Genomic DNA, 16,737 nt, shown 5'->3' on the forward strand with positions numbered 1-16,737 from the left:
GTCAACTGGGTCTTAAAAGAAAGAATAATTGAGGAAGTTAGGACCCTTTTATAAAGTTACTGACTTTTGCGACAACTCCTGGAACAGTAATCTTTGGTTCCTAGCATGGAACTGAGTGAGGCATGACAATATTTTTCTGTGGTCACATTCAACAGTATTTTGGAGAAGGTCTGCATCAATATAATGTGTTGAAACTCCTGATATAATTCAACAATGTGGAAGCTAACTTAAATAGACAAACTCTACTGGAAAGACTGAGTCCTTCAAGATCACAGCATGGGTAATCCCATCACCTGTTGAGGTTATCATGAAGGGCTCTCTTTCTCAGCATCACCCCTCACCTGAGGTATGGTGCTCCTCAGGTTAAATCATCACCAGTTGTCTCTCTCTAATGAGAGACCAGCCCTACTTTGTGATAAGACTGTTGTAAAACAACAACAATAATGTTGTTAATTGGTGTCTAATTCACACAATGCTTTCAACTAACTACAGAAATATCTTTTTGTTTCTTAATTTCTTTTTCAGGGAACAACTGTACTTACAATTACAGCTGTGGATGGTGACCGAGGAATTAATGATGAGATTACATATTCTATCTTAAGTAAGAAAGTAGATTGCCTTGTGTTGTACCCTCACTCATTTCTTTTGTTGTGCAATTTCTTTATGAATGATCTAAATCTGTTTGTAGTGAAAAGTTTTTGGTATTGTTCGTGTCATCTTTTACTTTTCACTTATAGATTCAGAGCCTCCAGGTTTATTTAACATTATTGCTCAAAGTGGAGAGATAGTTGTGTCTCATTCTTTTGACCGAGAGGAACTTCTTGACTTTAATGCAATTGTAGAACTGCAGGTTATGGTAAGTAAAATACAATGCGTTGTAGATATACAATATCTACTGCAAAACAATATATATCCTATACATTTTACTTTATTGAAGTATCTTGATATATCATCATAGTCACTGAAATATGTCATTAGAAAATTAATGATAAAAGCAAAACTAATTAAAGTCTCTGATTTTAAATGATTTTATATGATCTCCTGGTACAGTAAATACGGTAATCCAAAACTTAGAGGACCATTTCGGATCGTTTTAGATTGCTGTCTTTCAACATATTCCTTACAGCTGGGATCTAATAGGGTCAGAGGCATATCAGGATTCCAAATGCCCTCATGTTATCAGAAGATTATAAAGTAGAATGATTGTTATTTACATCTAATTGATAATTAATGGACATGAGTGGTGGTTGGGAACTTGCTCCTGATTGTACCTATTTTCTTCGTGGAAAATAGGACAAAAAATCAATTATGGGTAGTGCCACTTGATTTGTGCCAACCATGTTGGTTGTTTAAGGTTGTTTTGTAGCTGCTAGGACCCTTGTAAATGAGGCGCTTAAAACCTGTATGAAATCCTCTCATTAACATGTCTTGCTAAATATTTAAATAGATTTACGATCAACTTCATTAATATCTTTCAGTGAAGGAGATTTGTCATCTTTATGCAGTCTAGCCTACATGAGACTCCAGATCCACAGCAATAAGATTAACTCTTAACTACCTTCTTGGCAATTAGAGATAGGCAATAAAGACTGGTCTGGCCAGTGATGTCCACATCCCATGACTCAATAAAAAAGAAAGATCCTTCAGTGAACTCTGTGGCAGTCATGAAAATAAAAATAAACTTCAAATAAAAATCTACCACTGAATATTGTTGTGGAAATGGGAGGAGCAGAAGTGCTTTCTCAATTGACAGCAATAATAATTGTTGAGAGTGGGGTGCTCAAAAAGCACAGCAAGTCAGGCAGCATCTGAGGAAAAGGAGAATTGACATTTTGGGCAAGAATCCTTCATCAGGAAGATTCCGGATGAAGGGCTCTTGCCTGAAACATTGAGATTCCTGCTCCTCGGATGCTGCCTGACCGGCTATACTTTTTCAGCACCCCACTCTTGACTCTGATCGCCCTAATCTGGAGTCTTCACCTTCTCCTAGCAATCGCAATTGGATCATCCAACCACTGCCGTTCCTATCACCACTAAACCCCAGCAATTTCTTTATCCTCTTATGGTAAGGGAGATGCTTTGATATTCTTCAGTGGATGAACTACCTGAACAGTTTGGTAATATGACTGACATCTCGCCTGATATTCCTGATGAAGGGCTTATGCCCGAAACGTCGAATTTCCTGTTCCTTGGATGCTGCCTCACCTGCTGCGCTTTTCCAGCAACACATTTTCATCTCGCCTGATATGCAATTTTATGATGGTCTCAGGCATATGATTGGAGCCCATATTGCTATGTTGTTATGATTTTGGGTCTGAAAAGGATCCCAAATAATTTTTGCATATACAGATCTTTATTTTTAATATTGTGAGATGGTTAAGAATCCCAACTCAGTTTTTATTTTCTGTTGACAATGTCACCAATATTACTTCAGCAGCACATCTCTTTCCAAACCTGGTTATCTAGAAGAACAAAGGCTTCAATATTGTGGTGATATGTAATTTTCAAAGCCGCCTATAAACAAGTCACTTACCATTCTGACTTGGGACAGTATCTTGGAATGCTTTGTTTGATAGTTCTTTTAGGAATACCATGTCTTGAAGGACTGTTTCATTTCAAGGAAACATTCAGAACACATTCACGGGAAAACGAGAGATAGACGTCAATGCAGTCTTTCAAATGCTGCTTATGTCTCTCAAACAAATTTGCTAAATGTTTCCTGTCTTTCTCATTTTCAATTGTAAATGATTCTTTAGTATTTGATTTTTACCTGTAATTACCAGCTTGCTATTATACTGCTAGATGCAACTTTTTTTGTAATTTATTCACTATTTTTAACATATTCTTTTTCGGTTATCTCCTGGCACCTCAGTGTATTATTTCATTGTTTTTCCTTTAATTCTGGCAATTGGTACAGTGGTCACCTTCTCTTTTCTCTCTAGAAGCATTGGACAATGTCATTTTCTTTGTTAGTGAAATACACTATTTTATAGAATTAATAACTTATTTACAAATATGTCAGTTTTGCGTCACTTTATGAAACAGAGATGCATTTCATTGGATATGATAAATTATGATAATAGTTATTCCCTTTCTCTGGTTGTAACACTGCTAATATAATGCAGCGATGAGCTGCTTTCAGATGGTAACAATGGCTAGAATTTTAAATCTGACTTTCAGTAGCAGATATACAGTTCAGAAATCTGCAAATGTTAGTAATTTTTTCTTTTTTGATTTCTATTCAACATACCATCTTCCAAGTGAACACATTTATTTTTTACTTCTAGGCCAAGGAAATGCATCATGATGTCAATGGAACCATTGCCTCTGCAATTACAAGTGTATCCATCACTGTGACCGATATTAACGACAATACACCTGCGTTCTATAATTGCACTCTTGGCACTTGTAATTTTGCTGCAAGTTCAAAAGTGAATTCATTTCACACTTCCATTCCTGAGCATTTCTCGTCAGGAGTGCCAATCGAGAAATTAACCATAGTAGCACGTGATCCTGATCAGGTACATAATTCTAAGAGTTTTCATACTTTGTAACCTTTTTAAAACTCACACTGTATACGCTGAGATTATATTTGAAATATTCAATTAGTAGAATTAGTTGTGCTTCTGATATTTTGTAAACCTCCTGAAGCTAATAGTTGTATAATTGTTAGATAACTCTTGGATATGCACTTGAGTGAAATTAAGTATAGAACTGGTACAATTTGAGGTACACTGTATTGATGGGTATATCACTTAGTTGTTTTAGAGAGTGTTTTATGCAAAGTTGAATTGTGCATTTGTTTCATTGTTCCAATGAAGAAATGTGTGATGATGTTGTAAATCTCCTGTCTAAACATAAGCTTTGATTTAGTTTCATCTGTGTTGTTCTGGCATAAGTTGGCAATGTTATTTTTACAGGGTATGAATGGAAGCTTCACATTGTCCCTTCAGGGAGCGAACGCATCAGCTTTTACTGTTTCCCCAACAGAGATCAAAACTGTGGGAGTGGTACAGATAGCAGTGAAAGACTCAGATGTTATTGATTATGAACAGAGAAAGGTTTCAATCTTTGAGGTAATATTTGTTTCAAGAATACATATAGCCTTTTCCAGAAATTTGAAAAGCTGTGCTTTTCTCCTGCTATTAACATTGTTATTACTTTCAATGAAAGACAACTGGAGGTGGGGTGGCGAGGGTGGGGGGTGGGGGGGGGGGTGTATATTCATCTTTGAGAAAAATGTGTAACAGATATTAATGAATCAACAAGCACGAGGCTAGAAGAACACAGCAAGCCAGGCAGCATCGGGGTGGAGACATCAACGTTTTAGGTATAATTCTTCAGGTCTGGGGATGGGTGTAAGTGGATCTGCAGATAAAGGGTGGGGGGGGGGGAGGGATGGGTTTGGGGTGGGGTAGGAGTTTGGGTAGGGAGACGGGTGGAATGGAGATGTAGGGATAGGTGAGCACAGGTAGAGGGTACGGTCTGGTTGGTCAATGAGAGAAATGAATCCAGTTAGTAGCTGGAACGAAGGGTTGGTCAGAGGAATGGAAGGGAGGGGGAGGGACTGGAAAGAGAGTCAGGGAATGGAAAGGGAGGTTATTTGAATTTAGAGAAATCAGTGTTGAGTCCTCTGGGCTGTAGGCTGCCCAGGTGGAAAGTGAGGTGTTGTTCCTCCAATTTGCAATCTGATTCACTGTGGCAATGGAGGAGGCCGAGGTTGGTCATGATGGAAAAGGAGTGGAAAGGGGACTTCAAATGGGCAGTGACTGGTGGGTCAGGGCAGCCCCAGCAGACCTGGCTGAGATGTTCGGCTAAACGTGCCCTGAGTTTATACTTGGCCTCCCTAGTGTAGAGAAGACCACTTCGGGAGCACTAGATACAGTAAGCTGGGTTGGAGGAGAAGCAGGTGAACGTCTGTCTCACTTGGAAGGACTGTTTGGGGCCCTGGATGGAGGTGGTGTGCCAACAGGTTTTGCATTAACTATCACACTGTATTTTCAGCTAAGGTGTAGTGTGAAGCAGACAGCCGATGCAGTAATGCCAATTTTGTGCTTTTGCAGAAGGCTATTTTTTTTTCCCCCTTTATGAGTATTCTTGCATCTCTTTAGGATTTATACCAGGTAGAAAATGACCAAATTTTCAGACCAACATTGATATTATGGCAACACTCGATATATACAGTACATAAAAAGCAATATTAACTAGTAAGTAGTAAATCCAAAAAGATCACTCATTTAAATTTTTTTTTAATAACTTACTTGAAGCTGAAATTTGCCAATCAATGTCTAATTTCTCAAAAAATAAAACAGCAACCTTCACTTGCACTCTTCCCTCTCCATAAAGGAATGTCCCCAAAGTACTTCATCCATGAGGGTAAGCCAGGAACAGATTGAAAGGACATGCTGAACTTGCTCAGTGAAACATGCTTTAAAAGGATTGTTAATGATAGAGAAAGAGAGATTGAGGAGTTCAAAAGAGTAGAATTGAGACAACTGGTAATGATTACAGTAATGTTGGGGCAAAAGAAAGGGAGAGGCCAGAACTAGAGAAATCTGGTGAGGCTATGGACATGGAGGGAATTGCCAAAATAAGACTTCCAAGACCATGGAAAAATTTTGTAGCTGAATTTGTTCAGCTGAGTTGTGCTTAGCAGCAATTAGCATTGGTCAGCAAGTACAGGATTGACGGGTGAAAAGAATTTTGTCTGGGATAAGATGTGGACAGCAGAACATTCGACAAATTCGAGGTCAGCAAGAACAGTGCCAGGCAGTCAAAAATGGACATGACAGGGGAGATGGAGCTGAGATATAGCTAAAAATCAGCAATATTTTGATGCTGGAACTATGGAGTGATGATAGGATATGAGTCATAAAGAATTATAGCGCATGAAAGATACGTTAACCACATGCTTCGCAAGTCAATGTGGATACAGTTTAACTACAATGTTCAAATAGAAGATGGTCCTGTGGTAATTCATTTACTTCCTACTTCCTTATTTCCACTTACACCCCATATCCTGAACTTGCCAGTTACAGAACTGCTTTCTTTTAATCAGTCCTTCCTTATACTATTTGCCATAAATGGCCTTTGCTTTGAAGTTGCCCCTTAAAGATCTCCATCCTCTCTTTTACTTTGCCAAATACTCTTCCAATCCAACCCCTTCAACTAATCTTTCAAATGCTCTTAGCAATACTGATAATAACACACTTCATAACACCTAATCTCTCCTTTCTTGGTGTAATGACCATTTTTATTTCCTTTATGAAATGTCTGAGGACAAATAATTCAATGTTTAATGTTTTATCCAAGCTATTTCTATGATTATATTTTGGTACTAGCATGTCACAATTTATCAGTCTGGCATTGGAGCCCAAGGACAGTATAAAAGTAGAATAATTTGAAATCAGAAAGCTAAAATAACTCTGAAATGGTCACTAAATGAGATAAATAAAATTTAGCAACAAAATTATTTTGTATGGAATAATAATCAACATTTTGGTTTACAATCTCATGAGCAGGATGATAATTAAATAATTTGTTTTAAAATTATTTGCTAGATTGTTGCAAACGATACAACCAACCCGACGAAATGTTGTTCCACAGCAACTGTTACAATCGACATTGTTGACATTAATGATCACAGTCCAGAGTTCCCAGACCAAACATATATCCTGACTGTGAAAGAAAATGCAGACATTGGAACTGTAATTGGAACTGTTGCAGTAAGTTTTATTTTACTTTGGTTTAATCTCAACTGAAATATTTTTTCTGAAGCTCTGAAATTACGTATTTATATGCAAGCTCAAACTAACATAAGGAGAACTGTTTTACTGGATAGGATAAGCATTAATGGGTTTCCAAGGTGACCATGGTAGCTCTTGAGAGATAATAGATGAGGAAGGGTCAGAACAGATGAGGCCAGCCAGAAGAAAACAGCTCCTGCAGGGTGAGGAGGCTGAGGTGAGGTCAAATCAAAGAGAGCTTCAGATTCATGGTGACTTGCTGGCTTTTCCATGATCGGTCAATCATGGGAGACCAGTTGTTACCAGTAGCGGTTGTACCTAAGGGTCAAGCTCACAGCTACCGGCAAAGCAGAAAGAAACTGAGGAAGAGGAGGTGGAGAGACCCTAAGGGGAGACAGAAGCTTTGCTTCTGAGAAATGCTTTGCACCATCTAATTGAGAGAAACACTGCATCAGATTCATTTATGTTTTTGTCACATTTGAAAACTTCGGATCCATTAGGGAATTTATCATCTGTATTCAGTAATTGCAACTGTGTCCTCATGAAGATCACAATCCACTAGACAGATTCCAACACTATTCAATCACTATTTATGTACATTCAAATCAAACTATTTGAATTTACCAAAATCAACAGCACTTACTATTATTACACTTTCTACACTGGCGTTTATGCTTAGTGGCTGTCTTATGTAATTTAGTGCTACTATGAAGTACAATGGCAGATGCAGCAGCAGGTGAGGTGGGTGACTGCTGAAAATCTGAAGACAGCAGTTCAGATATTCTCTTGGGGAGTTCTTCAGAGGTTTGGAACTGTCATAGTTCAGTCTCTCATTGCATCATCTCAGAAGAATGCGCCTTGAGTAGTTTTGGATGCCAAGCTGACAGCTAACTGTCAGGATAATGGTATATTGGTGGAAGATGGAAACAGGAATTCCGCTATTTGGAGAGAGTCAAGTTTGATCTGACTCAACCATTTCTATGTTTCTAACTCAGGGCTTTTAGGTGGCCTGTGCAATGATCTGAGGGAGGGCAGGTCTGTGGGTATTCGAGACACTCTGCAAACCACTCCAGCTGAGGAACCCACAGCCACAATGGCAGCTATCTGCGCTTCCATTGCTGCATTTCATCACTCTGTGGAAGCTGAAATGACTATACTGGGATATGTGACTTGTGTCATCAGATGTTGTGTAATGTTAGACTCCAAAAGTTGCTATCTGGAATTGACATGCCTCTCCACAATCAAGAGGGGATGTTCCAAGATATGTGTCAAGCCATTGAACATAGAACATAGAACATTACAGTGCAGTACAGGCCCTTCAGCCCTCGATGCTGCACCAACCTGTGAAACCAATCTGAAGCCCCTCTCTAACAAAAACAGCCTCATGTCCCTCAGGCTTTCCTCATAAGACCTTCCCTCCATACCTGGCAACATCCTAGTAAATCTCCTTTGAACCCTTTCAAAGCTTCCATATCCTTTCTATAATGCAGAGACCAGAAACATACGCAATTATCTCAATGTGGCTGTACCAGAGTTTTGTACAGCTGCAACATGATCATACGCTTCCGAAACTCAATCTCTCTACCAATAAAAGCTAACATACCGTGTGCCTTCTTAACAACCTTATCAACCTGGGCGTCAACTTTCAAGGATCTATGTACCTTGGCACTGTAATCTCTCTGCTCATCTACACTACCAAGAATCTTACCATTAGCCCAATACCCTGTATTCCTGTTCCTCCTTCCAAAGTGAATCATCTCATACTTATCCACATTAATCTCCATTTACCACCTCTCAGCCCAGCTCTGCAGCTTATTAATGTCCCTCTGTAACTTACAACATCCTTTGGCACTATCTACAACTCTACTGACCTTAGTGTCATCCACAAATTTACCCTTCTATGCCCTAATTTATAAAAATGACAAACAGCAGTGGACCCAAACAGATCCTTGCAGTACACACTAATATTTCCCATCAATCACCAGCCTCTGTCGTCCTTCAGCTAGCTAAATCACCCTCAATCCCATGCCTCCATATTTTGTGCAATATCCTACCGTGGGGAACCTTATCGAACGCCTTCCTTAAATCTACATACACCACATCAACTGCTTTAACCTCATCCACCTTTTGGTCACCTTCTCAAATAACTCAATAAGGTTTGTGAGGCATGACCTGCTCTTCACAAAACTGTATTGACTATTCCTAATCAACATATTCCTTTCTCGATGATTCTAAATCCTGTCTCTTATAACCCTTTCCAGTACTTTACCCACAACCGAAGTAAGGCTTACTGGTCTATAATTACCAGAGTAGTCTCTACTCCCCTTCTTGAACAAGGGAATAACATGTGCTATCCTCTAGTCTTTTGGCAGTATGCCTGTAGCCAATGAACAAGATAAAGCTCAATGACAAATGCTCGGCAAACTCCTCCCTGGCTTCCCAGAGAATCCCAGGATAAATCCCATCTGACCCAGGGTACTTATCTATTTTAAATACTTCCAGAATTGCTAGCACCTCCTCCTTGTAAACCTCAATCCCATCGAGTTGAGTAGCCTGTATCTCAGTATTGTCCTTGACAACATTGTCTTTTTTCTAGTGTGAATACTGACGAAAAGTATTCACTTAAAGCTTCCCCTATTCCTCTGACTCCATGCACAGTTTCCCACTATATCCTTGATTGGTCCTCATCTTACTCTTGTCATTCTTTTATTCCTGATATACCGATAGAAAACCTTAGGGTTTTTTTTTATCCTATCCGCCAATGACTTCTCATGTCCCCTCCAAGCTCTTCTTAGCTCTCTCTTTCGGTCTTTCCTTGCTAACTTGTAACTCTCAAACGTTTTAGCTGAGCCATCACATCTCATCCTAACATAAGCCTTCTTCTTCCTCTTGACAAGAGATTCAACTTCCTTAGTGAACCACAGCTCCTGCGCTCAACAACTTCTTCCCTGCCTGACAGGTACATACTTACGAAGGATCTCCAGTAGCTGTTCCTTGAATAAGTTCCACATTTCAATTGTGCCCAACCTCTGCAGTTTCCTTCCCAATCCTATGCATCCTAAATTTTGCCTAATCACATTATAATTGCCTTTCCTGCAGCTATAACTCTTGCCTTGCGGTGCATACTTATCTTTTTCTATCATTAAAGTAAACATAACCGAATTGTAGTCACTGTCACCAAAGTGCTCACCTACCTCCAAATCCAACACCTGGCTGGGTTCATTACCCAGTACCAAATCTGATATGGCCTAGCCCCTTGTTGGCCTGTCTACATAATGATTCAGGAAACCCTCCTCCACAGATTAGACAAAAACTGACCCATCTAAAGTATTCAAACTATAGTATTTCTCGTCAATATTTGGAAAGTTAAAATCCCCCATAACAACTACCCTGTCACTCTCGCTCCTATCAAGGATCATCTTTGCTGTCCTGTCCTCTGCATCTCTAGAACTATTCAGAGACCAATACAAAACTCCCAACAGGGTGACCTCTCCTTTCCTATATCTAACCTCAGCCCATGTTATCTCAGTAGACGAGTCCTCAAACATCCTTTCTGCAACTGTAATACTGTCCTTGACTAACAATGTCACACCTTTCCCCCCCCACCCCCCTTCTTTTACCATTTTCTCTGTTCTTACCAAAACATCTAAATCCTGGAACCTGCAGCAACCATTCCTGCCCTTGCTCTACCCATGTCACCAAAATGGCTGCAATATCGAAATCCCAGGTACCAACCCAAGCTGCAAGTTCATCCACCTTATTCTGGATGCTCCTGGCACTGAAGTTGACACACTTCAGACCAACCTCTTGTTTCCTGGTGCCTTCTTACGATCTTGAAACCTTATTTCTGACCTCAGTCCTTTCAACTTCCTGTATATGCGAACTACAATTTAGGTTCCCATCCCACTGCTGAATTAATTTAAATCACCCATTGTTGAGCAATGAGACATCAACAGAATGTATAATATGATGATATATAATGATTTAATAATGTCAGTGTCATAAAATTATGCAATGCGATCTGCAAGAGGCAGAAACTCTCTGAGTCTAAGAGAAGGTGTGTATCTACTATTCTGTAAATAAAAAGTTTGAATGGAAACATCTTGGATTCAAGAAGCAATATTTGGGAGAATAAAACTAATTAGACTCCATGCAAATAATAGAACGTTATGTACTACTTATTCTTGAAAATAAAAGAATGGTAAAAATGTGCAAACATTTCTGACAGTTGTGTTTTGTGTATGATATCTCAGTTGTTTCAAAAGCTGTGAAGTAAATTTGAAATTTGAGATTAATGGCTATGAAAGTTATACTGTGGAATGTCACTGTATAATTAGATGGTGGAGGCAGCACATTAAGGCTGTGATACTGGTGTTGGTACAATTATTGGGATTAACGTCTCTTCACTGCTGTAACTCCTTCAACAGGATCTCCTCTGAGAACTTGCAATTTCTCTCCTTGGGCCCCAGAGCCATCATGATAGGAACCATTGTCTGCCAACCAGAGCACACCATGGGTGGAATTTAACAGGGCTACTGGGAGCAGAAATTGTGGTTAATGGGGTTACTTAGGCAGGAACTGCAATATTAACTTCACAATGGTGGTTTGGGTTTAAGGAATTAATTTGTATGTATTTCAGCAGGAGGTTAGCACATGTCTGGTGACAGGAATGCCTATTCCCTTTATTTGCATGTCATTCACAGTTATTAACTCATACCTTCTCCAAATTATGTCAACAATAAATCAAGAAATCTCCTGGCACCTGATTTATGACTGATTAAAGGAAGTGTCTGCAAGGTGAAGTGCTCTGTTTGGATCATAGATGAGTGGTTGACTTTATTGAACACTGAAGAAACGGGAGGGGAGCATGGGAAATCTTGATGGGCGTGAGTGTTGGTAGCAGTGAGTGTGAATTGGAGGAGGATGATATAGAGTGAGGGATAGAACATGATTGAACTTGGGAGGTATATGGGATGTCAGTATGGGAACTGGGGAAGGTTGTCAGGAAGTGATATAGAGTTATGGGAGGGTGAATAATAAGGCTAAAAGATTTGGATCTATGAAAAGAGATGAAAGCTTACCTTCTAGACAATAGCCTCCTAAATCAATTGTCCCAATATGAGATTCTTGCATGCCTTTATGCTTATTGTTGGGGTTCATTATCAGTCACCCAGAGATACAATGTGATAATCCGATGGTGGATTGGGTTATTTCCTGTTCATCCCTACAGTGTGAAGACATGTGCCTCACATGGTTGCATCTCGCACTTTAAAATTAATATTAAATTCTATAAGCAGGTGCTGCTGATACGCCACCTCTCAGACTAAATTCCAACCCACACCTTCAGTTGGGGATGTCTGTCCTCAAAGGTTGCTCCTGAGCAGCATTTCAGTATGAAATGTGTGCCTTTAAATCATGGGATTTCCCCAAAATCTGCCTTCTAACAGAGAGATATGAGGGGCTGTCTGCATCATATTGTGAGCTTAAGTGTTTGATGCCCAGAAATGGAAACAAAGTGGGAATTTTTAGATGCTGGCTTTCTAAAAGTTTTTATTTCCAGTCTCCTCTCTGAACCATTAATATCTCATCTTTTCAAAGTTCTTATTTTAAAAGATGCATCAGTATTACCAGTTGGGTTTCTACTTGATCACATTTGTATTTCTCTTTTTGTATCTCACATCACATTCATTACTACTTTTGCCCAAATACTTCCCTGAATATCTGTGGTTGGGCTAAATTAAATTGATCTTTTCAGCACACTGAATGGTTTGATCTTTCAGTTAATTTATTGAGACAGTATACTTAGCAATGACTAATATTTCCTTCAAACTTAATCTAGATTAATCAAAATGTTCATTGATTTCTCTGTGGCAAAAAAGTTTTGAAGAAACCATAACACAAAAAAAGTTGTTACTAATGTTATGATTATTATTTATTTTGAATCTTGTTCCATAGGCAACAGATCTCGACAGTGGAACCTTTGGTAAAATTGCATACAGCCTGTTACCAAAGAGCATGTATGTATACATAAATCAATACTTTTGACCTGTTATTTTGAATTAATAGCTTTTCTAACCGACTATATTGTATTTTAATAAAGTAAAACCACCATAATCCTACTGGACCACAGGTTTGCTCTCTGATTAGGGAGAGACAACTGAACAAGGTGTTAACCATCCCTCAGCCAAGGGGAGAGATTGAGAATGAATGACCATTATGGTAACCTAAGCAAGGGTGGAAATTGAACCTGTGCTATTAGAGTATTTCTATATTGTAAACCAGTCACCCAGCCAGCTGAGCTAACCATCCCCTAGTATTTTCATAGAACCAAGTCAGTTATCTAATCTTGATGCCATCTGGAGCATGAAAGCTGTTGGTAGTATGTGAACAATGGTAGAAACTAAGGGGTTGCTTTTGAATGTTTGGTAAAAAAAAATGCACAGAGTACGAAGTTGGTATCAAATATGCTGCAGCTCATCTCTTGTCTGGTAGGAATAGTTAAAATAGAATATTAATATGCCTAATATTAACATGCATTTCCAATTTTCTGAAAATGCACTGCAGGTCATTCACCATCATAAAGCGATAAGACACAATGTGATATTTTGAGTGGGTACCCTTCAAGAAAACACTGAAATCATAAGTTTTTTAAAAAAGATTTGAACAATGAATTAAAAACTGTGAACTCTCAAATTCATCCTAGAGTTTGTGTCAACCTGTATATACAAAAACAGACTTCAGTTTGGCATAAAGTTTCCATAGTTGAGCAACTTGATATATCAATCATTTCAAATCATATCAATAAACAAGGCTACCAACCCAATAGAATTCTGAACTCCATAATATTTGACATCTTCAGCAGAGGAAGGAAATGCATTTGAGGGAAGTAAACACAAAAAACTTTGTGTATAGATAAATGTCTTAACCTCTTCTTTTCCTTTGAAGAATTAGTCCCTCAGCCCAGCAGCTGAGGAGTGGAAATATGTGAAAGAATTCTAGTACTTTTTGAATTTTTTCACTTTAGTCAATGTTGCATGATGACTCCTGACCGAGAGGGGCTGGAAGTTTAGATTAGATTAGATTAGATTAGATTACTTACAGTGTGGAAACAGGCCCTTCGGCCCAACAAATCCACACCGACCCGCCGAAGCGCAACCCACCCATATCCCTACATTATCCCTTACCCCTTACCGCTATGGGCAATTTAGAATGGCCAATTCACCTGACCCGCACATCTTTGGACTGTGGGAGGAAACCGGAGCACCCGGAGGAAACCCACGCAGACACGGGGAGAACGTGCAAACTCCACACAGTCAGTCGCCTGAGTCGGGAATTGAACCCGGGTCTCCAGGCGCTGTGAGGCAGCAGTGTGAAGTGGAACGGAGATAGGCAGTTCTTCCATTCATTCTCCTTCCATACCAATGTCATTTTTCAGGGTGGTGTCTAATGAGGGCAGGGTTTCTGGAAACCTCATAATGTACATACACTGCAGTGAGCTGTGTGTATGTTTGAAAGAAGCACAAATGTGTGCTGTTGAGAGTTGCACTGTCTGAAGTGCAGTCACTCCCAAAGTCACCAATGAAGGGCCATCAAAGTATGGCCTTGGGAAATCTTGGAGAGTCTGGCCTGTGAACTCAGCCTTTACTGTGGAGTGTTAAGACATTATTGCAAAATGAAGGCAGGAGATTTGTCATGCTGTTTCTGAGATGGGTTTCCATTGCATTCATGCAAATGTCCTCACTACCTGGGATTTAGAATGTGTTTAAACCTAGGACAAAGTAAGTATTCGAAAGCTCCGCCTCCTGTACTTTCCAACATATAATGTACCACTAAAATATTTATCATTTAGAAAATTCAAACATGAGATATCGAAGTAACAAAAATATGATAAGAACACTACTTAGAATTTTTAGTGTTTGCCTAGAGAACTTGTATGTGAATTCCAGAATGCTGCTTATTAATTTAATTGTTGTTTTAACTGAAGACAGGAATTTAAAATTGACAACGAGACGGGCAAAATTACTGTTGCGAACAATACATTACTTGACAGAGAGAAACGTTCCATATATTATGCGACTGTTCAAGCAACAGATGGTGACGGTCGTAAGGGTACAACATCGCTTGAAATTGTCTTAGAAGATGTAAATGATAACCGTCCAGTAATGTCAAGAGAGTCCTATACTGCATTCATCACTGAAAACCAAGGAAACAAATTAAACATTAAAATTGAAGTAGGTCAAAATCTAACATGTTTATAGTTCTTTTCTGTATTCCATTTTTGTAAATTTTGCCTTGAAATTGAGTGAAGCTAGTTCTAGAGAACATTATATTATTATATTAGAGAGAATAGGCATGGGTCTTTGCATCTGCACCATCAGGTTGCATGTTCATTCCAGTAATCTTTCCCCACAATCGGTTATTTCCTCAACCTCAAAAGAGAATTTTGTTATCTCGCAACCTTATTACAATATGTCATATTTTGTGTTTTCCATGAGAAGCAAGTTGAATTAAACTGTTACTTCAGACGCACATTTATACTGTTGTTATTCTAGCTGATGTTAGTCCTGGACAAGTCAGATTCCAGACTGAAATCTATCTTGATAAATTATGCTCTATTTTGTTTTAACAAGATGATCTCTTACTGAAAAGGAAGTACATAAAGTTACATTAATTTTAACAATAAAACCAAAGTTCATTAAGCAAAGTAAAATACACAAGTTATTTACTCATAATATGTCTTTCAATATGTTGGATCATCTCGGACTCCTTCAGTCTTCAGCCAATTTGATTCATTCCAAATGATATCATAAAACAGTTGGAGGCACTGGTTATGGGCCGTGACACTCCGGCCATAATGCTGAAGACTTGTGCTCCTGAACTTGCTGTATCCTGACCCCAGTACGTGTACAGCATTGGCATCTACCCAACAATGTAGAAAATTGTCCAATTATGTCCTGTACATAAAAAGCAGGACAAATCTAACCTGGCTAATCACTGCCCCAACAGTCTACTCTTGATCAACAAGAGGATGTCATCAACAGTGCTATCATGCAGCACCTGCTCAGCAATACCTGCCTAGTGACACCAGTTTAGTTCAAACCTTGCCTTGGTTCAAACATGGACAAAAGTGCTGAATTCCAGAGGTGAGGTAAGAATGACAGCCCTTGACATCAAGGCTGCATTTGATTGAGTATGGCAGCAAGAAAACCTAACAAACCTGAATCAATGGGCATCAGTGGGCAAACCCTGTGCTGGTTGGAATCATACCTGCTTGTAATTTTTGGAGGTCAGTCATCTCAGATCCAGGGCATCTCTGGGTAGTGTCCTAGGTCCAACCATCTTCAGCAGCTTCATCAATAGCCTTCCCTCCATCATAAGGTTAGAAGCAGGGATGTTTGCTGATGATTGCACAATATTCAGCACCATTCATGATTCCCCAGATACTGAAGCAGTCCATATCTAAATGCAGGTTTTGACTGACAAGTGGCAAGCAACTTTTGTGTGGACAATTGCCAAACAATGATCATCTCTGACAAGAGAGAATCTAATTCAATGGAATTACCATCACTGAAGGCACCACTATCAACATCCTGGGGGTTACAATTGACCATAAACTGATTTGGACCTAATTATATAAATACAGTAGCTCCAAGAGTAGTTCAGAGGCTAGGATTATTGCAGCAAGTAACTCTTCTCCTGACACAACTCAGGAGTATGTTGAAATAGCCCCCACTTGCCTGGATGGCTGTAGCTCCAACATCCCCAAGAATCTTGACACCACTTGACTGGCACCACATCCACAAACATCCACTGTCTCTATCACCGATGATCAGTAGCAGTAGTGTGCATTACAGAAATTCATCAAAGCTCCTTAGAGGCAGTACATTCCAAACCCATATTTCCTCTCAGGAAGGATCAGGGCAGCAGATATATGGAAACTCCACAGCCTACAATTTCCCCTCCAAGCCACACAGTATCCTGACTTGGAAAT

General features: G+C 39.3%; 1 protein-coding gene across 1 annotated transcript in view; it reads left to right on the plus strand.

The window, feature by feature from the left end:
* cdhr2 (cadherin related family member 2) overlaps positions 1 to 16,737 on the plus strand; it is a 93,850-nt gene that overhangs the window by 15,899 nt on the left and 61,214 nt on the right. Inside the window, exons 8-14 of the mRNA XM_060837498.1 lie at positions 526 to 601; positions 738 to 856; positions 3,288 to 3,521; positions 3,921 to 4,076; positions 6,561 to 6,725; positions 12,702 to 12,763; positions 14,731 to 14,977. Of these exons, the coding sequence (XP_060693481.1) occupies positions 526 to 601; positions 738 to 856; positions 3,288 to 3,521; positions 3,921 to 4,076; positions 6,561 to 6,725; positions 12,702 to 12,763; positions 14,731 to 14,977 (1,059 nt within the window). The remainder of the gene's footprint in view (positions 1 to 525; positions 602 to 737; positions 857 to 3,287; positions 3,522 to 3,920; positions 4,077 to 6,560; positions 6,726 to 12,701; positions 12,764 to 14,730; positions 14,978 to 16,737) is intronic.

Source organism: Hemiscyllium ocellatum, chromosome 16 (assembly GCF_020745735.1).
Source record: "Hemiscyllium ocellatum isolate sHemOce1 chromosome 16, sHemOce1.pat.X.cur, whole genome shotgun sequence".
NCBI classification, from domain to species: domain Eukaryota; kingdom Metazoa; phylum Chordata; class Chondrichthyes; order Orectolobiformes; family Hemiscylliidae; genus Hemiscyllium; species Hemiscyllium ocellatum.